Source organism: Xyrauchen texanus, chromosome 17 (assembly GCF_025860055.1).
Source record: "Xyrauchen texanus isolate HMW12.3.18 chromosome 17, RBS_HiC_50CHRs, whole genome shotgun sequence".
Taxonomy (NCBI): domain Eukaryota; kingdom Metazoa; phylum Chordata; class Actinopteri; order Cypriniformes; family Catostomidae; genus Xyrauchen; species Xyrauchen texanus.
The window spans coordinates 42,902,201-42,925,795 of record NC_068292.1 but is presented as its reverse complement, the minus strand read 5'-3'; the positions used below and the strand labels follow the sequence as shown (position 1 = coordinate 42,925,795).

The 23,595-nt window shown below is 36.7% G+C and overlaps 2 protein-coding genes across 3 annotated transcripts in view; one reads left to right on the top strand and one right to left on the bottom strand.

The window, feature by feature from the left end:
* Nucleotides 1-282: 282 nt before the first annotated feature.
* On the bottom strand, nt 283-8,265 carry dhdds (dehydrodolichyl diphosphate synthase). Of its 2 annotated transcripts, none has more exons than XM_052146627.1 (9): nt 8,225-8,265; nt 7,055-7,128; nt 6,861-6,977; nt 6,465-6,607; nt 6,260-6,376; nt 5,234-5,335; nt 4,765-4,879; nt 1,793-1,900; nt 283-961 (listed from the first exon to the last, which is right to left on the bottom strand). In XM_052146627.1, the coding sequence occupies exons 2-9, from the start codon at nt 7,115-7,117 to the stop codon at nt 719-721; spliced, it is 1,008 nt and encodes a 335-aa protein (XP_052002587.1). In that variant the 5' UTR covers nt 7,118-7,128; nt 8,225-8,265; the 3' UTR covers nt 283-718. The 2 variants fall into 2 exon arrangements, with proteins under 2 accessions (XP_052002587.1, XP_052002588.1); XM_052146628.1 differs by lacking the exon at nt 8,225-8,265 and adding an exon at nt 8,105-8,129.
* A 3,312-nt stretch (nt 8,266-11,577) lies between these two features.
* The window catches only part of LOC127657742 (protein argonaute-1-like), a 38,920-nt gene continuing 26,902 nt past the window's right edge, over nt 11,578-23,595 (top strand). The window contains exons 1-2 of the mRNA XM_052146618.1: nt 11,578-12,105; nt 21,262-21,448. Coding sequence (XP_052002578.1) covers nt 12,081-12,105; nt 21,262-21,448 — 212 coding nt within the window. The 5' untranslated portion in view covers nt 11,578-12,080. The remainder of the gene's footprint in view (nt 12,106-21,261; nt 21,449-23,595) is intronic.

Genomic DNA, 23,595 nt, shown 5'->3' with positions numbered 1-23,595 from the left:
AAGAGCGAAGGGGCGTCGTCCATCTTTTTTTACAGTCTATGGTCAGAACTCACTCTCAAATCAAAAGAATTGAGATAAAAATGAATATAATGATATTTCATTCATACATTTAAGTTTTATAGTATATTGTTAGGCTTTATTTTCCTTGAAAGGAATGTAATTGTTACCTAAATGTGACCAATATGAAATTATTATGTACAGGGTTCCCGGTCACTAAAAACCTGTAAATGTCAGGGAATTCTAGAACTGTTTTTTGGGAATAACTATAGTGAAATATAGATTTTCCATTTATGTTCTGCTCTAAAATATTTAATTAGCTAGATATTGCAAATCATTCTCATATCTGTTCTTTTCAATAGATCGGTCAAACAGGTCTGAATTTTAATTGATTTTTAAAACAGGTATTCAATATTGACAAAGGACTGGATATCATGAAGTCATGAAAATTCATAGCTCAAAAAGTGTGAACTCCATTTAGATCATTGCAAAAACTCACAGCCACAGTGCAATTGAACAGATTTCACTCATTGTATTTTTTTAGCATTTCTAATTCATAAAGGCAGCCCTTGCTATCAATCAAATTGAATTTATTAGAAGATTGCTAATCCATTGATAGAGGGGTTATTTCCCAGACGAACATACATGTAACCACAGCCCCATAAAACGGGGTGAAACATCTTTCCATATCTAAACTATTTACAGATTAGTCAACACAAAGCTAAGCAACGACAGCCTGGCTGCTTAAATCGTTGAGGAAAGTGTCTCTCTTGTGTTGAAGGGCATTCAGAAAGCAGCAAACCCGCTCTTCTCTACTGGCAGTGTAGTTTAGCAGTGCTGTCTGTCGACTCTGGGCGTCCATAGGTTTTCCATTTCCATGATGCTGCAGGAGTTCAGCCACACAGGTGCGATCTGCTTCCATCTGCTGTAGCACTTGGCTTTCTTTGTGTAGCTCCCGAGCTTTCTACAACACACAACATTTGTATATGGCACTTATTAATCAAATAAAAATTCCAGTTTCTTCCAAATTTAAGATTTAACATCTTTCGTAAGCTTTAAAGGGACAGTTCAGCCAAAAATGTTACTTTTACTCACCCTCATGCCATCCCAGATGTGTTTGACTTTCTTCCGCAGAATACAAATGAAGATTTTTAGAATATTTAAAGCTCTGTAGGTCCATACAATGCAAGTGAATGGGTGCCAACATAAAACTAATCCATATGACTCCAATGGTTTAATTGGTTTAACAATGAAAAGGGAGTTTTGTGGTCTGTTCTCACCCAAAACTGATTGGATCGCTTCAAAAGACATGTATTAAAACACTGAAGTCACATTTAAGCTCCCTTTGTGCTTTTTGGCCACCATTCACTTGCATTGTATGGACCTACAGAGCTGAAATAATCTTCTAAAAACCTTATTTTGTGTTCTGCAGAAGAAAGAAAGTCACACACATCTGGGATGGCATGAGGGTGAGTAAACGATGAGAGAAGTTTCTTTTTTGGAGAACTATCCCTTTAAAAAAAGCTTGTGAAGATACTAATGTTAAACCATGATATCAGAAAACCATTTAGGCAATATTTGTAGCGGTCACATACAAAAACGTACGTTTAATATAACATCCTGCGTCTTCATGTTGGCGAAAATGTTCTAAGTCTTATAATATCATTCACTATTTCTAATCTCAGAGGCCGAACAGTACATAAATGATCCTTCGATAAATCTAAGCATCAATACTGCAACAGTTACCTGAATGAAATAATCTCTCTATATTAAAAAACAGGAAGTTGTGGTGTACCTGGAGAGATCGATAACTCAGCTGGTACTGTAAAATGGCTTCACACAGATTCCAGAAGGAATATTCCGGCCACAGAACAGACTGGAATGCCAGACAGGAATATGAGGTCTGTGGAGTTTAAAATTATGCACAAAAAAAATATATATATTACTTCACTGCATGAGTAAGGCACATATTAAAAACTATACGTCTTTATTATTCAGAAATTGTCAGGGCAGCTCTTAAAGGGGCCATGACATGAGGAATCACATTTTCCTTCATCTTTTGACATTTACTGTAAGAGGTCATTGTACTATTAAAAACATGCTTTAAGTTTCAGAACTCAAAACTTCCTCACTGCAAAAAGAGCATTTGTTGAAACCAAGCTGCCAAAATGACTATTTCTCTACTTCCTCCACATTGTGATGTCAGACTGCAATAGACATTGTGGTACAGGGGCAGAATGAGCTGGAAAATTATCAAGTTTTACAAATATAAAAAACTTAATAATATAATAAGCAAACCTAAAGGAACATAAAAAAGGCATTTGATGAACTAAGACTGGTTACAAAGTTTCAGCTGCTAGTTAGCTATTTTGATAGGACATTTAATTTAATTTAATTTTTTTGATTGAGTACATAAACAATCAGTGGTCAATACAATGTTCTTAACTTACCCCGATAAGCCTATACAACCTATTTATATTTTGAGCTGTCGGGTTCGATTTGGCACGAAATCGCTGGCTTATGACGTACATCCTTGCGCCATTACGTCAAGTCCGTGAACATAGGAAAGAAGAGCCGGCTCTCTAGTTCCCATGTATACAGTAGATGGCAGTAATGCACTGTTTTAGTTTGCGAGTTGCCGTTAAAAAGAAGAAACTACAGTTCAGTAACACTCACAGTTCAGAACAGCATCGCATCATTATTGAATCCTCCTTTTATGTTTTTAGTTTACAGTGTTATTGTGTGCATTCATAGACGTACAATTGTAGTATTACGGTTCACTTGCATTATCAGCCGAGTCTTCCATTGAACTCGTATCAGCCATATCACGAGTATCGCCTCTTAAATGAATAAGTATAGTACAATACAAACATTAATAGTAGATAAAACACTTAAACAATTATATTCAAACATTCTGGTACGGATATAAGTAATTGAGTTCCCTGTTCTTTATTTCAGTTTTATGTCATATTACATTATATCAACATGAAAATAGCACGTTACAACTCCGGCTCTGAATATCTCCCAGTCATGAACACACAAAGTCGATGTCCAGGTAAGCTCAAATAATGAGATACATCTGTCAGAAGAGCAATGCCGAAACACGACTCACGTAAAGTGTTCTTCCGCAAATGTCTTGCAATTTTAAGTTTCAACCACAGATGTCGCTAGAGAGCACAAAGTTCCGTAGTGCTGCTTTAAATATCATGAAATATGAATTGCTGGGTTTCCATCCAAAAATCTTTTGCGCATTTCTAAAAATTATACTTAAAATAGAAATTGTTGTGCATTTCCATCCACTACGTAATGACGAGGGAGCCACCTCATCATGATGGAGCATCTGAATGACCTCTCCCTGCTTTGGGGACAGTTTTATTTTATTAAATGCATCCACGAGACACCGCAGAATAAGTGTAATATCAGATATAATGTGGTCTGATATAGATGCGATGCGCGCACACACCGCCAGCCTCCGCATACCTGGGAGCGCCGCTTTCAAAACTGTTCTGGCGGATTGTGAGGACCCAATTTATCGACCAGCTGTGGGTTAAACACTTCCGAATGACAAGCGCTTTGTTCAAATAATTGTGTCCCAAGGTCGGACCTTTTGGAGGACTAGTCACATCAAGTTACTGCACACTCATAACACATGCACGAATGGTCAAAACACGTCATCGTTTTGTAAATAAACCGTTTAGATCGCATTTGAACTTTAAATTTATTGTCATTGTGCAGAGTACAGGTACAGAACCGATGAAATGGAGTTGTTTTCGCATATCCCAACTAAGCTGGAGTCAGAGCGCAGGGTCAGCCATGAAACAGCGCCCCTGGAGCAGAGAGGGTTAAGGGCCTTGCTCAAGGGCCCAACAGTGGTATGGGGCTTGAACTGCTGACCTTTCGGTCAGTAACCCAGAGCCTCAACCACTGAGCCACCACTGCCCCAAGTCCTCAGGATTTCTTATCCGCAATTTCAAAATGTGCATAGAAATTGTTGGATGGAAACCCATTGAATGTCTCCCACTAATTTCTTTCTCATAAACTCAACGTTTAGATTTTTTCCCCTTTGGGGACACAACTCAAAGTGATCAACCAGGAAATTAAATTGACTAAATTCAAATCAGCAACTCTTGTTTGAATCAGTCTGATTTTAGACCCAAGTTATTGCTGAATGGACTCGAGATCCATTATAGCCTGCATTTAACACCGATTCAGGTTGGGATCAACGCCCCCTAGCGTATGAAACCACATGACTTGACCAGTCTGATACGCGCTCCGAAGCATTGGTTCAAATCAAACGAGTCGAAGGTTTTGAAGCTTCATTAAGCGCATTTCGAAAGGGCCCATTCACTTCCATTGTAAGGGCCTTTTTTAAATAAACGAGGGACAAGTTGAAACATCATCTCATGCCACAAATGCTGTTAGTTGAGCTTCACTTGTGTTGAAACTGGAACATTCCTTTAACTGCCACTATGGGAAATACTAAAACAACACTTCATTTTTACCTATCCAACAACAGGATGGAGTGAAACCTGTTTTGTGTTTATGAGTGGCCATTACTGTACTCATGTATATTTAAGGTCTGAGAGGTTTATCAATGTAATTATGTAGTTAAAGATCCACAGTCGTTGTGCTCTAGCGGTCAAATATTAATTTTGTGAATCAAACTATGAACGCCTGTTCACCTAAAATCCTGGATGTTAGTGCAAGTTCTGTTTTTGTAAGGCAAGAAATACAGTAGATCTTGACTTAAATAGTCATCTCCTTTACCTGCCACAGCAGGAAGTCACTAAGGCGCACTTCTCCAGACGTACGGATGAGCAGATCGGGGTTCGGGGAGTTACTGCTGTACAGACACTGACTGAGGAGCGCTTCAGACACATCGCTTATGAAACACACAAAGAGAAGAAACTTACAGGAAACTGTTATTAAACAGTTATTATGAAGGCAAAGGTTTTCTTTGCTAAAAGTAGATTGCATTAGTTTCAACTTTATAGTCATTACACAAGAGTAAAAGTACCAATGAAGCATCTAACCAGAAGTGCAAAGAGTAGAGATGGCTCAATATAAATTGGTAAATGATGTACAAATGGCAGCACGGTGCAAGTGATCATGTTTCAGAATAGTATAATGTGCAAAATATCAATATAAAAATATACTGTACATTCTGACAAGTAGGTCTAAATATGTGTGCAAATCTCCAGTATATGAATGGAACATGTATAAATTCAACATTTACCTGGATTTGATCAAGCCCTGCTCTACTCCCCATGCCATTTCCTTGACAGCATTTGCGATTTCATGTCTCGACGTGTACGCAAAACACACATTCAGAAAACACCTGCAAAACAAGTATCCATCAACTACAATGAGCATATTAATCTTGGTCAATGTTCATTTCTTCACATACAGTACTAATACATTTTTAACATGAAAAGTTGTATATGTGTTACCAATCATTTTCAATTAAAGGTATAGTTCACCCAAAAATTCTCTCATCATTTACTCACTCTCATGCCATCCCATATATGTATGACTTTCTTTCTTCTGCAGAACACAAATGAAGATTTTTTAGAAGAATATCTCATCTCTGTAGGTCCATACAATGCAAGTGAATGGTGACCAGAATTTTAAATCTTCATAAATGACATAAAGGCACCATAAAAACAATCCATATAACTCTAGTGGTTTAATCCATGTCTTTAGAAGTGATATGATAAGTGAAGGTGTGAAAAAGAAAATCTATATTTGTCTTTTTAACTATAAATATCGACCTTTGACCAGCCCCGACCAGTAGGTGGCGATATGCACAAAGAATGTATATAAAGGAGTTTTATAGTGAAAAAGGGTTTAATTTTGAACTTTCTCACCCACACCATCATCCCGTCATATCTCTTCCGAAGACATGGATTAAACCACTGGAGACTTATGGATTACTTTTATGCTGCCTTTATGTGCTTTTTGTGCTACAAAGTTTCAGTCGTGATTGACTTGCATTATATGGACCTACAGAGATAAAATATTCACTTGTGTTCTGCTGAAGAAAGAAAGTCATACACATCTGGGATGGCATGAGGGTGAGTAAATAATGAGAGATTTTTCATTTTTGGGTGAACTGTCCCTTTAAGTAAATAATTTTCTTCATTCTATTAGCACTGTTATCTGTACCTTCCTTTAATGAAGATTTATACTGTAAAATCGAGGTGTCAGGGAAGCTTTCCTGCCATAACAAGACTTGCAAATAAGTGGAGCATGCTTTGCTTACTTGTTGTGTGCTCTAGTAGACACGACAGATTTGGCAATAAGTTGCTGCAGGTCTTCAGGCAGCAGAGTCAGATCTCCCAGCACCCGAATACACACACCGTGCTTCTCAAGATTCTCTCTAGCAAAGTGGACAAAATGACACTCACATTTGATAGATTTCCACTCTCAAATCAACAGATGAACATGCTTTAGCAAGAGTAACTCACTTCTCCATCAACAGCCGGCTGAACTTTTGTCTGGCCAGCTCAATCAGACCATCCACCTCCTCTCTGGAACGCTTGAAGTTCTCAATGCTGAACGCGTAAACAGTGACCTCATGGATGCCCAGGTTTAGGCACCAACGAAGCGTCTGTGAGAGAATAAACAGAATATATCTTTGTTTCAGAGATACAGAGCTGCCACTTCAATTCACAGGCTGCAATATCAGCAATGTATTAAGTTATGTGTGCACTCATGAAATCAGAGACCCTTTCTTCGACAAAATCAAATCACAATGGTCGCATAAGACTCAAGGAAATATCAGCAATCTGTCTCAGCAGACCACTTGTGATCAGATCACACGAAACAGACGATACAACCAGGTTTACCATTGGTAAATCTACCTCTGCCAGTTTGTCAAATCCCTGAGTGTGACCCTCCTGCCTCTCCACGTGCCTCTTTTGAGCATAACGTCGGTTACCATCCATAATGAAGGCCACATGTTTGGGCATGGGCCCTGCCTATGATATAGAGTTAAAAAGGTTATTAAAGCATTAGATGAAGATTTCAATTCTCTGCATGATCATATTAATCTCACCTTTAGGATGTTGGCAGTAAGCCTTTCAAGAAGTCTAAGTTCCGTCTCTCGAATCCACGACATGACCGTTATTCCTGTTAAAGTGAAAAGCGTTTCAGTCACTATATGTAACGTCATTTTTCCTGCAATTTTACATGGATAAATTCATTGTAGTGGTTGCTGGGGATCTTTTGGAGATCTTTGAAAGTAATATATTTAAACAATTATATTTAGTTGTGTAATCAGACCTCCACCAGGCAAATTCTACTCTACTCAAGCAGACACAAAGAGCAATATGTAGGCGATTCAATATTTTAGAACATGGTAAAACAATTCCCTGATCCATCCATGTCCATAGACACACTGAAAATAGAAATATCACTACACCAGCCATTTATTAATCAATTTCTATCCATCTGTCATCTTTCTATATATCTATCTGTCTGTCCATCATCAGTCTGTCTGTTTGTCTGTCTGTCTATCTATCTATCTATCTCCTGTCTGTCTGTCTATCTATCTACCTGTCTGTATCTATCACCTGTCTGTCTATCTATCACCTGTCTGTCTGTCTATCACCTGTCTGTCTGTCTATCACCTGTCTATCTATCTATCTATCTATCTATCTATCTATCACCTGTCTGTCTGTCTGTCTATCTATCACCTGTCTGTCTGTCTGTCTATCATCTGTCTGTCTGTCTGTCTATCTATCTATCTATCATCTGTCTGTCTATCTATCTATCTATCATGTCTGTCTGTCTATCACATGTCTGTCTGTCACCTGTCTATCTATCACATGTCTGTCTGTCTGTCTATCACATGTATGTCTGTCTGTCTGTCACCTGTCTGTCTGTCTATATAATGCTTCTCAATCCCTTGTGACTTAGAAAAATGCATTGTAGACAGTACACAACATTTACAATGATACAATCGTACCAAAACAAAAGCAACAACTTTTAACTACAGCAGTTAATGCAGTTTCACTGCCAAATGCATTTAAATGAACAGACGTTTTCTGAGAAAAAGCACAAGAGAGAACTTGCTACTCGAAATATTACGCTATTACTTTCTTACAATAGCATATCACTACTAGTACGTGAACGAAACGGAGGCTTTCATTCAAACAAATCGAAATTATTATGCGTTAAAGCGTTAATTCGTGGATCTAAAAGACATCATAAAGCTCCAACTCACAGTCTGCCCTGTAGGATGACGTCCTCTTCCGCTGACAGGACGTGACGTCACTTAAACACGACACCGAAAGCAAAATATTCCATTAAAAAAGAAAACCTGCAAAAAAAAAGAAAAATTAACTGCAAATTTTCGTTCCTTGTAATTTATTGCCTGAGTAATAGATGTTATTAATGAATCCATAATTATAAATGTTTTAATTTTATTTCAAGTAAAATAATTTACGTTTATTTGATTTTATTTATTTATTGTGCCGTGCAAAAAAGAAACAAACATAAAATGTACATAATTGGGCAAACTAAATCATTTCCGCATTTTGCTTACAGATATTAATGGTTGTAATAAATCTTAAATGTTTATATTATTCTTAAGCAATGTACATATTTCTTTGTTTCCAGACATACAATTTAAAAGTTTTAATTTAATTCATCTATTGCGTTTATTTTATGGAACGTTTATTTTTTTTTTTTAACTCTGTTTAGATTATCATAGTATTAACATGTAATTAAAATATATATATTTGAATATATGTTTTATTTTATTTTTTATTTTAGGATTTAAAAGTCTGTGTCTTAAAGGTGCTATATGTAATATATTTAATGTACTAAATAATGAAATGACCATAATATGTAATTAGAGAATTAGGAAACATGTAAAGCTGAAATACTGGCTTCTCCGATAACAATGCTACAGCCAGTATATTCTACTTTGAAGTTTCCATTTTGGGCCAGAATTACTGTTTATGTTTTGGCCTGTGTGATCCCGCCCACTGCCCACTCACCAATAGTATTTCGACACCACCGCCTAAAAACCACCATGACCAGAGGCGTAGTAAAACAACGATAAATAATGGAGATGTCTTTGTAAGATGGAGGCAAATATAAAGAGTGGCAAAAGTGGATTAATACTTAGATTATGACTAACATATAGCTCTTGATGTAGGGTCATCCAAGAAAGTCATAGTTTATTTCTGAAGATCAAACTTTGTAATATAGAGACTGTAGACACTTTATAATTAATATTCCATAATCTAACTGGAGCTGAGATGATGTCATATTCAAATGCTGAATAAAATAAACAAACGAAACAACAAAAATATCTAAAGTTGTAGCTGTCTAACAAAATCAGAGTACATCATTTTTGCGGTTGTTTTCAAAATGGTTAAACCTACTGAAAAACGTTAGATTACGTCTATGGGCATCATCGCAAGAGGAAAGACAATATTTTTATTGTTAGATTCCCTATCAATGATCCTGAGCGTCTGAAGCTAATGACTGCTGACTGTTCACTGGGATATCAAAACCATTGAATCACTCAAAATATTGGTGGTTTTCAGACCAGCCGAGGAATCCGACGATATCGACATGCCAACTTGCTTACATTGAGAGGCAGTTTGATCTCCACCCTCCACCCCATTTTTAGTAAAAAAAAAGTTTAAAACATTGATCTATATTTCTTACACACGCCTAGCGTTTTGCTTCAGAACACATTAATTAAACCACTAGAGTCGTATGGATTACTTTTATGCTGCCTTCATGTGCTTTTTGGAGATTCAAATTTCTGGCCCTACAGAGCTGAGATATTCTTCCAAAGATCTTTAATTGTGTTCTGCTGAAGAAAGAATGTCATACATTTCTGGGATGGCATGACGATGAGTGATGAGAGACTTTTCATTTTTGGGTGAACTATCCCTTTAAGCTGCAATACACTCCTATGCAAAACAATAGCCAAATCATACTGTTCATGTGTTGTAGTTGCTATAGTTTACTTCCATGTTGCTTCTTTGTCAGATAGCAATATGAAATCAGTCACTGAATCAGTCACACCAGAGCCACCTTGAGTAGCAAATAACATGTGTAATATGTACGTGTACACGCATATGGAAAACTTAATTTATCATTGTCACACAGAAAATCAATGGGATATAGTAGTCATTTGAATGAATATGGAACTCATTTGTGTTGTCATAAACAAAGAAACAGATATCCTGTGATAGTAAATGTATATATAGATATGAAATGGAGTGGTGGTGGCGTAGTGGAATAAAGCACATAACTGGTAATCAGAAGGTCGCTGGTTCGATTCCCACAGCCACCACCATTGTGTCCTTGAGCAAGATACTTAATCCAGGTTGCTCCGGGGGATTGTCCCTGTAATAAATGCACTGTAAGTCGCTTTGGATAAAAGCGTCTGCCAAATGCATAAATGTAAATGAAATAATCATAAAAATATGATTTCTGTAAGTGCAAAAAAACAAACATTTGCCAATATGTGTATATAAGGCGATTATTTAGTTTGTAACATTCAGCCTTCATTAGATCACATTTACTGTTCTTTTCACACAGTACAAAGTGTCTTCACAAAAATATACAGCTGCCTCTATATTTTAGGAAGGGGGACCCTCACAAGAGGATCACCTTATTAGGGGTCTTTGGCATCAAAATGTTTGAAAAACCCTGAGATAAACCATCAGCAGACAGACAGACAGACAGACAGAGAGAGAGAGAGAGAGAGAGAGAGAGAGAAAGTGTGGGTGGGTTTGTTTGTATTTGAATTTTTGATAGTTGGAATTTGAATTAACATTTGAAAATTCTGTAATTAAGTAATTGTATAAGATTTTTCCCATTTTGATCATCTGCTGTGTGAAAACTGTAAATCTGATTACTAGTCTACTTCAAAACAGTCTGAAGGTCTGTGCCAAGTTTGGAGGATCATGATGTAGCTTGAAAACTGCAGGAGTTACAGTCAGAAATGTAGGTCTTCGTTTAGATATTTTGAAGAAGAAAAAAACCCTAAAAAGGTTTGTAGAATAACAGTAGTAAACGATATTTATAAATCTGAAATAATTTTGAATGTAAAATATATTATTGTATTTAATCTTGTCCAATAGTTTTGAAGATTTCGTTTTTCCCCATTAAAGATACTTTGGTAAGATAAGATAATAATAATAATAATAATAATAATAATAATAATAATAATAATAATAATAAAGAAAAAAAAACAGTATTCTATGACGCCCTGCCAAGAAGCTCTAGCGCCCAACGGTCAACGGATGTAGAAAGGAAGTCCCGCCTTAAAGGTAAACGAGCCAATCGTCTTTTAGATACAGACTTAACCTGTCAATGAACTCACTAAAGCGCATGCGCATTAGCTATTAAAGCCAGGAAAATGTCGTATTTTAGCGTAAAATGAGGTCAAAAAGCTCAATTTATAATACAAATATTATTATATTTTATTTCTGGTTTGAATTATGGTCTTTGGTTGTAATCTTGAACGACCGTTTTTGAGATTTCGGTCTTTCCCCATTCATGTAGATAGGAACTGCACTGGCATGACTGGAAATAGCGTCCCGAGAGCGTTAAAGATGACCGACAGTGGACTGACTCGCTAGAGAGACTTTGATTCAATAAGCAGCACGCTACAGTAGGATTTAGACTTCGAAGTGCCCATTAGAGGGCGAACCCAAAACAGACCACCACCGGTCAAGAATTTCATCAGTGGGAGGCGGACAAGAGGGAGACGGACGGGTCGACCGTTTTCTTCCGCTGGAGAATCCTGCTTGAAAGGTGAGCAGACAGCACAACACACCGCCACGGAGCAGACCAATCCACGCCTCAAACAATCACACTGACGCAGGCCATCCAAGCTCGGAAGGTGCCCGGAGGAAGGGGGTCATCGCAGGTCGCCTTAAGAATTGGAACCGAGGAGCTTTTGTCCCTCTGCAGTTCCTGCGGGTCTGGGGGCTTCCAGCAAGGGGAACGAGGCTGGAAATCGAGGAAGCTTCCAGCCCGCAGGACCAGGGCGCCGTGGCGACAGAGGGTTCGGGCTGTGGTGAACCCTTTGCGGCTAAGTGGATGGGATGGAGCCGGGACCATCAAGCGCTGGTGGGTTTTGATCTTTTATTTTGTTTCGCTGTGATCTCGTCTCAGAAGCTTGGTGTATTTTTAAGGGAAGGATGTGGAATGTTTACATGTATCATTTTAGAACGATACAATGTTTCACCATAATGTTTAAATGAAACATTTTATAATTCTGTAATGATACATTGAAACATTGTATGCTGATATATGGCTGATTTGTCACTCAGGGCAACTTTTCTGTCCTCTAAAACGATTTTAAAGATACAAAATGTTTTTTGTTTGTTTTTTTTTTTTCAAAATAAATATTAAACAGTTTTCAAACATATATTATAATGGCTTTTTTTAATTAAATTTTTTTACATTTTCCCCTCATTTTTAGCTGTCAAATTTGCTAGAATTTCACTACTTGTGCTCGTATCTAGACTTTATATTTTGCGTTCTGTAATAAATGTATGAAGTGTTTAAAAGAATAAGTACATTTAGTACTAAAGAATAAAACAAAACAATTAAACGTTTATCAACCGCTTGCTATCCTGTTGCCCTTAACTGAAGAAATAACCCGTTTATTTCACTTTTATATTACCATATTTTTATGCAAAATGGTTGGTGTTGCACAGAAGTGGTGAGATTGTCCCAGGTCAGGGGTCGTGGGAAGACAAGAGAGTAAATCCCACCTTTAGGCACAGCTGGCTGGGGCGCAGCAGATGAAAGTGACCCTTGGGGTCTTTATTGATCCTGGTAAAATGTAGCTCAGTCCAATATTACTAATCCCACCTTGATTAGCATAGTAATACATAATACATAATACGAGGGATATGACCAGATAAATAAAACAGGGATGATCAAGAATTAATCAAATTATGATTTCCAGGCATAGAACAGTCAAGGATATTGATGAAAACTTTTTGGAAAATGTTGGACATTATTTTTAGATCTGGTCAGCTGTAAAACATCTAAGGAAGCTCTTTAAAATGATTTTAAAAATATCCTTATCTAGTAATGACGACAAACAAGTAGAAAAAGTCATTGAAAAGTAATACAAATTCATTGGTCAAAAGTGGGTTTCCCAAGTGCCCTGGAAAACCTGGAATTTTGGTATGCAGTTTTCCAGTCATGGTAAATAAAATTAACAAATATTTTGAATAATTAACGAACGGAGTCAGCTTATACCATGATTACGACATGTAGTATATGGAAAATGCGGACAGAATCACAGAATCTAGTTATAAAAATGGCATTTCCAAACACAGAATGGAATATGGAAATTGGTCTGAACTTATATAGCGCCATTTTAACCTTAGCGGTAATCAAAGCACTTTGCACTGCATCTCATTCACCCATTCACACACACACTCACACACAAATGATGGCAGAGCTGCTATGTAAGGTGCTAGCCTGCCATTGGGAGCAACTTGGGGTTCAGTGTCTTGCCCAAGGACACTTCGGCATGTGGAGTCATGTGGGCCGGAAATCGAACCACCAACCCTGTGATTAGTGGCCAACCTGCTCTACCACCTGAGCCACAGCCGCCCGTAAATATGACATATTTGGTTAAAAATGAATGTTGGATTGCACAACTAATTGCAATATGTCCTAGTGTGGTAATTAAAAAGTGTGAGATTTAATTAAATAAATAAAAATGAAAAAAATTAATGCGTGAAGCCGGGTGCTCATACATTGAAAACACCTCATCATGATCATCACATGTGCTGTTGTGTGTGTGTGTGTGTGTGTGAGATGACCGTGAGCAGAGCACTCTGAAGTGCACAGCACATACAGACTATGTGTTTACTGAATTAAATCACAGACGTACAGGGATTAATAATCACAATGGGCCATGTAGCAAACTGCCTATGTTGAGGTGAGAGACTACCACCAAAAACACACAGAAACGCTCAAATATAAGCTACAATTAAATAGACGCAATTGTGTTTTTGCTTAAATATTTCACTTGTTGGGCACATAAAATGCCCTGGAAAATTGTGCCTTGAAAAGGGTGGGAACCCTGAAAAGGTGTTTAAAAGTAATTGTTCTGATGATCCATTTCATTGTTGTTTATTTTAAAGTGTTTACAAGCTCTCAGACTTAGACTCAGAACCCAAAAGCATGAAGGAATTAACTTTTTAAACGAACCCAAGCTGAATATGCAGAGACATCTATAAGTAGCCTTTTGTAAGTTAATTTTACTGAAAGTGTTAACAGTCTCACTCTGTAGCATCTTCGCAACATTGCTCTGTTTCTTTAAGCAAACCCGACACAGCAACATTGACTCAGCCAATGGCGTGAGTTTGGGGCGGGACTATCTGTTCTAACTGACTAATGGCAGACAGAAAAGTGTTTGGAAACAATCATTATTTTCACAATTTTGTTTGGCAACTCTTGTGTGGCAGAAATTGCTCACGTCTACGCTTTAGCTTTCACTATGGTTAATAAAACACGTCATGCGAATGCGATCACTAGTATTGAAGTATTGAAACTTCTCTCTTGATGTTGTGCACAACCGAGACTGGCCATATTAATTAATTGTTTTATTGAAATTAACTTAACAGAATGTCTTGCACATACTTGCTATTATTGTGTTTTTTGCCACCATAGTTTAAAGTTGCATTCAGTATTTTTTCCCCAATTTGGAACGCCCAATTCCAAATGCGCTCGAAGTCCTTGTGGTGGCGGAGGACAAATCTCAGTCGCATCTTATCACGTGGCTTGTTGAACGCGTTACCGCGGAGACAGAGTGCGAGTGGAGGCTTCACGCTATTCTCCGTGGCATCCACGCACAACTCGCCACATGCAACTCACCACATTATAGCGACCACGAGGAGGTTACCCCATGTGACTCTACCCTCCCTAGCAACCGGGCCATATTGGTTGCTTAGAAGACCTGTCTGGGGTCACTCAGCACACACTGGATTTGAACTTGCGACTCCATATTCCGCTGGAGTGGTGGTGGTGTAGTGGTCTAAGCACATAACTGGTAATCTGGTAATCAGAAGGTTGCTGGTTTGAGCCCCACAGCCACCACCATTGTGTCCTTGAGTAAGACACTTAACTCCAGGTTGCTCCGGGGGGATTGTCCCTGTAATAAGGGCTCTGTAAGTCGCTTTGGATAAAAGCATCTGCCAAATGCATAAAAAAATAAAATATTTTTAATATTTTAATGTCAGTGAATGGTATTGATAAAGAGGAATGTAATTGACATTTACATTTATGCATTTGGCAGACGCTTTTATCCAAAGCGACTTACAGTGCACTTATTACAGGGACAATCCCCCTGGAGCAACCTGGAGTTAAGTGCCTTGCTCAAGGACACAATGGTGGTGGCTGTGGGGCTCAAACCAGTGACCTTCTGATTACCAGTTATGTGCTTTAGCTACTACGCCACCACCACCACATCCACCAGACATCAATCCACCAGACAGTCCGAACAGAAGGAGAGCAAGTGGACAGATAAAATGTCCAAACAAGAGGTCCTTGCAGGAGACAAACCGCTAAGCTCCGCAGCTCTCATGGTTAAGCAGCACGATAAGGAATGCAGTACGAACACAAGGTGGTGTTCTGCCGGGGCAATCACAGTCAAATTATATTATATTGGAAGCAAAAATGTCCATTAGAGGGCTGTGTGTATTATGAGTTGGATAAAAACACACTTAAAGTAACAAATCAATTTTCTGAGTTTGACATTATTTGGTTAACAAACATCCAGTACCCAGGACGACAGGTGTCAGTATAGTGTCCAAAACCACAAGTACTTCTCGTACTGACAGGATGAGGAAGAATCAGCTTAAATCTTACTTTGCGCACCTTTAACGCTTTCATAATTACAAGGGGAAAATCAAGGAATAATCGCAATACTAGCCTAATGACACAGAAAATTATCAATATTCCAATATATCGCCCTGCCGTACTTATGACGAAATAAGCAATGAAAGAGTGGGTTTTAAACTGGACTACTGGCCCGGTCTTTAGTATCATTACTAGAGTGGTGATGGCGTAGTAGGCTAAAGCACATAACTGGCAGATGCTTTTATCCAAAGCGACTTACAGAGCACTTATTACAGGGACAATCCCCCCGGAGCAACCTGGAGTTAAGTGCCTTGCTCAAGGACACAACGGTGGTGGCTGTGGGGCTCAAACCAGCAACCATCTGATTACCAGTTATGTGCTTTAGACCACTACGCCACCACCACTCCGTATTGTCAGCAAAATCATCGTAGGTATATTGTGAGTATTCCGATATATCGCCCAGCTTTACTTTTGACTAAATTCATCACCAGGAGCTGTTTTGAAACGAGCCCTCTGATCTGACATGGTCTGTAGGAAAATGATTGGCCAAATAACAAGTGCATTAACATCATTGCAATATTCATGAATCACTGTCGCTTAATTTTATAACATCAGCAAAATCATCGCAAGTTTGTAAGTATTCCGATATATCGTGCAGCCCTACACGTGATGATATTTGACATATGATCGGGGTTTCAAACTGGCTTACTTGCATGATATTTAGGAAACGTACTGGCCAAATAAAAAGCTAATTAAAATCATTGTGATATTTAAGAATCACAATGTTGCTTAATTTTATATAGCCTACAAAATGATGCGAATACTCTAAAGCACTTAACGGAGAGCCACTTATTGTTTTCTGGTTGCTTAAAATCTGGCTCCATTTCTTGCCATCTGCTGTGGTTTTTGGATGACGCATGCATTTGCGCTGGTGTTGGAGCATGCATGCATGCACAGCAATGGAGTTTGCAATCGATCAAGACTTATCAGAGTCTTCTCGTGTATTTCGTCAGCTTAAAAAGTGTACGGATGTTCTCCCGAGTGCCTGTAGCCCTTAAATCATAACCGAGCTATAAAGTGAGCCTTATAGAATAAGATTGTTGACCTTGTCTCGGTCTAATGTTGAGGTTCAAGCAGACACTATACGATGAATTAGTCCAAGATCCGGCTCTCCCAAAAAACCAACGTATGCCTGGATCCCCTGATTTCCATGACAATGTGTGCTGCTCTCCCGTTGCCAAGGTGAGGCTGGGAATGTTTTGGGGCCCCCGTGTTTGTGTGTGCTGATGTGGAGGCTTGGGCGTCTCTCCCTCTTTTTGGGAAGAAGGGCAGCTGAGGTCTTTGTTATGATAGAGGGACGTGTTCCTCATGGGCAGAGAGGTGAAGGGCAGCGGTTTGCAACTGGTTTTACATTGGACGTCATGTTGCATCCCAATAAATCGTACAAAAGTAAACAAAAGACAAAGTGTGGTTTTTCTCTGCCTCTGCTGGCACCAAACGGAATTGCAAAACAATGTTTTTCAAACTTTTTTTTTTAATCACTCCCTGTTTTCCATTGGTCAGAAAACTGACAGTCCCACCCCAAACTCATGCCATTGGTTGAGCCAGTGTTGCGTGTCAGGCTGGTTTAGATGCTCAAACAAACAAAGGAATGTTTTGAAAGTGTTTTCACTTTTCGGGGGTCATCTACAAGTGGCATACTTATAGTTTCTGTGTAAATTCAGCTGGTATAGTAGGAAGTATTTTAACTTAAAAAAAAATACAAAAGAAAAGTTTGTTAGTGAAAGTGCTTGGGCCCAAATTTGGATTATTTTTTCTTCTAATTTGTTTAAAAAAAATGAGTGAAGAGTTATACATTTACATTTATATTTGTATTATATTCTCCTTTTGCATTAATTACATGTAAATACAGTATATATGTATATACAGTACTGTGCAGTAAGTTTTAGGCACTTGTGAAAATGTTTCCATAGTGAGGATGTTTTCAAAAATAATGCCATAAATAGTTTCATTTCATTCACTTAATGTCATACAAAGTGCAGTAAACACGAAAAAGCTAAATCAATATTTAGTGACCACCTTTGCCTTTAAAACAGCATAAATTCTTCTAGGTACACAGGACACAGTTTATCCTGGTTGTTTGCAGATATGATGTTCCAAGCTTTTCTCAATTGCTTCTGTCTCTATATTTAATCTCAGACTGACTCGATGTTCAGTGGGGGGCTCTGTGTGTACCATACCATCTGTTGCAGGGCTCCCTGTTCTTCTATTCTGATCTTTTCTATTAGCAAAAGTAATGTTTGGGAGTCTAAAATTATATATTATAAATAACCATCTTAAGACAAATGCTTTTGTGAAACATCTTATGTGGCTAAAACGTTTGCACAGTAGTGTGTGTGTGTGTGTGTGTGTGTGTGTGTGTGTGTGTGTGTGTGTGTGTGTGTGTGTGTGTGTGTGTGTGTGTGTGTGTGTGTGTGTGTGTGTGTGTGTGTGTGTGTGTGTGTGTGTGTGTGTGAGCGTGTATTTATCACTTTGTGGGGACCACATGTCCCCATAAGGATAGTAAAACCTGAAATTTTTGACCTTGTGGGGACATTTTGTCGGTCCCCATGAGGAAAACAGCTTATAAATCATACTAAATTATGTTTTTTGAAAATGTAAAAATGCAGAAAGTTTTCTGTGAGGGTTAGGTTTAGGGGTAGGGTTAGGTTTAGGGGATAGAATATAAAGTTTGTACAGTATAAAAACCATTATGTCTATGGAAAGTCCCCATAAAACATGGAAACACAACATGTGTGTGTGTGTGTGTGTGTGTGTGTGTGTGTGTGTGTGTGTGTGTGTGTGTGTGTGTAGCGGTTAGCGCGCTGCGCTACGAACCTGGCGACCCGAGTTTGATTCCCGCTCATGGCCAACACAGTGACGATTATCTGAACCGTTCCCGGGCCTCCCCTAGGTCGACTCAGCCAAAAATGAGTACCTGGTGCGGTGTGTAAAACATGGCCACTGGGGAGACAAAGGCGGTCGGGTGTGGTGCTGGCCAACCACCCCCTCGTGTACCGTTCCGGCCTTCATAGGTGCTCGCTAACAGCACTTGCCCCTACAGTCTGTTAAGGCTAAATGGGGAATCTTTGTGTGTATGTATATATAACATATACATACAGCTCTGGAAATAAATAATAGACCACTACAAAATTAGCAGTTTCTCTGGATTTACTATTTATACTGTAGGTATGTATTTGAGTAAATTTAACATTTTTGTACTGACAACATTTCTCCCAAAATCCAAATAAATATATATTGTCATTTAGAGCATTTATTTGCAGAAAATGACAACTGCTCAAAATAACAAAAGATGCCGTGTTTTCAGACCTCAAATAATGCAAAGAAAACAAGTTTATATTCATTTTTAAACAACACAATACTAATGTCTTAACTTAGAGTTCAGAAATCAATATAATCCTGATTTTCAATCACAGCTTTCATGCGTCTTGGCATGCTCTCTACCACGCCCAACAAAATTTTCATTTTTCTCAAACACATCCCTGTAAATCCAGAGAAACTGATTATTTTGCAGTGCTCTATTAATTTCTTCCAGAGCTGTATATTCATTTTATAGGCTTTAATTTGCACATTGTTTGAAGGATGGGCATTTCAAGTAATTTTATAGCCGAGTACTCTAACACATAAATCGACTAATCGATAACTTGAAATTTACAATTTAAGTTCAACCTTTGCCATACAATCACATTAAATAATGATCGAATTTTCACTTTTGGGTCAACTAATCCCAAACCAACAACTAAACTAACAACATCATGCAAGATCGTAGCGGCAAGATTTAGGTCAGAGAAGCAGTTTCGTTATTGCCCATGGCAAGCAAAGGTTTAGTTGAGGTGCTAGTCGAAAATTGAAAGCTGAATGAGTACTCGATTAATTGATTACTCGCATGCGTCCCTAATGAGGAGCAACATGCTTTTACACAAAGTGCTGACAATAAAAATTGGCAAATGCTCCGTTCACATAATTAGATTGAGACTTTTCATTTATTATAATTGTTTTGATTATTGTTAGTAGCAGCAATAGTTTTGAGTTGGAAATCGTTGTTCCTTTTCCTTTTTGTCCCTTGTCCATACAAACTCCTATCACCATATCTATACACACACAATCCCTCAAATCCCCAATTCTGTCACCTATCAACATTTCCCGCTTTTATAACCTTCCCCCAGATAATAAAATAAAAAAATAAATAAGATGCCATTAGTTGTAATAAGTGTGCAATATTTCATATGCAGTAAAATAAATAAAAAAAAAAAAAATAAAATAAAAAAATATATATATATATTCCAATACTGATATTTTATGCATAACCGAAATGTAATCATATATTTTTGTTCCAATAATAAATGGTTCCCATTGAACTTGGTTGCATCTGTGACGTGACAGGCCGAAATCTAAGAGAGCTACAATAAAATGATAAATGCAAGTCAAAAAAGATCAAAAATACGAAAGGAAATAACACTTTACATTAGTTCATGCATTGGTATCACAAACTAACAATGAACAATATATTTGTGACACAATTTATTAATCTTGGTTAACGTTTATTAATGTTAATTAATGTTAGTTAGTTAAAAAACAATTGTTCATTGTTAGTTCATGTCAGTTTATAGTGCTGTAAAGGGATTAATGGAAAGGAGGAGGCAAGAACCGGCTTATTATATTAATAATAATTTTATATAAAACTAAAACAAAAAGACACAGACACAAATGTGTCGGACAGCTGTCCGTAAATCTCTCTCTCTCTCTCGCTCGCTCGCTCGCAGCTTCCAGTCGGCCTTTATCCCTCTCTGAGCCTTGATTAGCCTGATTAGGGGGCGGGTGTGCGGAAACACGGCTCCGCCCTCCGCCCTGTCACAAGTGCATTTACTAATGTAAGATTAATAAATGCTTAATAAGAATTGGTCATTGTTAGTTCATGTTAATTAACATTGTTAACTAATGGAGCCTTATTGTAAAGTGTTGGCAAGAATAGATACAAATATAATAACATGACAATTGATGCAGGGAAAAAAAGCCTGAATTATTTGTCAAAATTTACATTCATTTATTTTGGTAAGCAAAAAATTATTATAACTTTTATAACTTGCAATAAATGTACTTATAAATAAATGCTAATTGGGCATTAAATATTGGTGGCTGATGCCGCTGTGCATCCCTAAAATAAGAGCTTAAATGAACATTAGAGCAAATTATTTTTAAAGCAGTGATTGTTTTTGAGGTTTTGCAGCTCCGCGATGAGTTTTGCTGCAACGGATGCTTAACTGTCCTCCCCCAGTAAAAGGTACATTACATATCTTTCGGCTAAACTGAAAAAAAATGATCTTTCTGTCTTCTCAGTGCCCATGGGGCGGTACCCCCCACCCCTGCAGCAGGTGTTCCAGGCGCCCCGCCGGCCGGGCATGGGCACCGTGGGCAAACCCATCAAGCTGCTTGCCAACTACTTTGAGGTGGAGATCCCAAAAATTGACGTTTTCCACTATGAAGTGGACATCAAACCTGACAAGTGTCCTCGTCGGGTCAACAGGTAATGGTCCCATCACCTCAATTTTCCACATTCGTTCAGTGTGTCCTTAATATGAATTGAGATAAAAGTTGCTTTGGGTCGACTAGGAGGCCCACAACATACCCTAGTACATGAATGGAAATGCTTCTAGCTACATAAGCTTGATTTCTTGCATCATTGTGTTTCGAAATATGTCAATTGTGCAATTCATAACACAACGCAAGTGTGCGTAGCATTCCCAGTGTTGCAGAAAGGGGCACTGTAGGGAACTACTTTGATGGCCAAGCAACAGTTTGAAGATAATCTTGCTGAGCAAGATCTTAAAAACATGTTAGATAGCGATCTGAATGATAGATTTGCAAGGCTCACTATGAGGAGGGCTAAAACATTTCAGGCTCCCCAATTACATAAAGTATGACCTAGAAACAAATCTTCTTGTCTATCAACTCTAGAACGTGCATGCACATTAGCTATACAAGCTGGGAAAATTGTATCTATTTGAGTGTAATCTGAGGAAAAGAAGCACAATTTATAGTACCAGTGTTGTCGGATTTGACTGCTGATTTAAAATGTTATTTGATCGTAATGTTGATCAACTGTTTTGGAGATTTTGGTCTTTCCCCATTCAAATAGATAGGAATCTTGTTTACACAGAAAAAACGAGAAAAATAGCTGTCCGGGAGCGTTCCAAAGATGGGCGCCGAGTGGACTGACTTGCTAAAAAGACTTTGGTATTATCTAGTATGATTCTGTTATACATTTCCCTTCAGAAAATAAATGAAAAACTATTTCTGCCTTGATTTTGATAAAACAAAGGTTTCACAATCAAATCACTCAAATCTCCTTTTATTTTTATTTATTCATTCAGTCTGTCATTGGTTTATTTTATTATTGATTTTATGTATTTATTTATTTAGTTAGTTATTAATTTAATTAATATGTTTTCATTTGTTTATTTACTATTTACTTAGGTATTTAGTTATTCATTTAATTAGTATTTTATTTTATTCATTCAGTCCTTTTATTTATTTTTATTTAGTTATCAATGTAATAATTTTATTATTTTAATTCCTTCATATTTTTGTCTAGAAAATAAATGAAAAATATTTTGCATAAATTTTGATAAAAACATAAATGTTTCAGTATTACATAATATGATTCTTCTTTTCTTTTTATTTATTTATTCAGTCCATCATTTGTTTATTTTATTATTATTTTATTTGTTATTATTTATTCAAGTATTTATTTATTCAGTCCATCATTTATTTCATTTTGTTATTTTTATTAATTATTAAAGTATTTATTTGTATTTATTTATTCAGTCCATCATTTGTTATTTTATTATTTATTTATTTATTTGTATTTTGTTATTATTTATTAAAGTATTTATTTTTATTTATTCAGTCCATCATTTGTTTATTTTATTTTGTATTATTTATTAAAGTATTTATTTGTATTTATTTATTCAGTCCATCATTTGTTTATTTTATTTTTTATGATTTATACAAGTATTTATTTTTATTTATTTATTCAGTCCATCATTTTTTATTTTATTTTTTTATTTTGATTATTTATTAAAGTATTTATTTGTATTTAGATATTCAGTCCATAATTTTTTTTAATTATATATTTGTATTTTATTTATTATTTATTAAAGTATTTATTTACTCGCTCAGTCCTTTTTATTTATAATATGTATTATTTATTTTTTATTATAATGTGTATTTTTGATTGTAAGTTATTCATTTAATAATGTCATTATTTGAATTCCTTTATTTTGTCCACTAGAAAATACATGTACAAATATTTCTGAGAAAACATCAATGCTTTAGTATTAAATCTCATGAGTCTCATTTTATTTTTAATAAATAATTCAGTCCACCATTAGTTTATTTATAATGTACTTAAATTGTATTGATTTATTAATTAAAAACAAAAGTTATTTATTTAATATTTATACAAGATTTAATTAATTACTGATTTAACTATTGATTTGTATTTATTAATTCAGTCCTTTTTATTATATTTATTATTTATTTGAATTATAATATTTATATTTATTTTATTAAGTTGTTCATCTAATAATTTCATTACATTCATTCCTTTATTTATTGATTATTCAATGTATTACATTATTTGTTATTATTTTTTGTATTTATTCATTCACC

Excerpts from the sequence above, each read along its gene's own strand:
- dhdds (XM_052146627.1), bottom strand. The coding sequence starts at position 7,117 with ATGTCGTGGATTCGAGAGACGGAACTTAGACTTCTTGAAAGGCTTACT. Across the intron at positions 4,880-5,233 it reads CAGGGCTTGATCAAATCCAG|CGATGTGTCTGAAGCGCTCC; the intron begins GTAAATGTTGAA and ends GTGTTTCATAAG. Across the intron at positions 962-1,792 it reads TGAGTTATCGATCTCTCCAG|AAAGCTCGGGAGCTACACAA; the intron begins GTACACCACAAC and ends TGTGTGTTGTAG.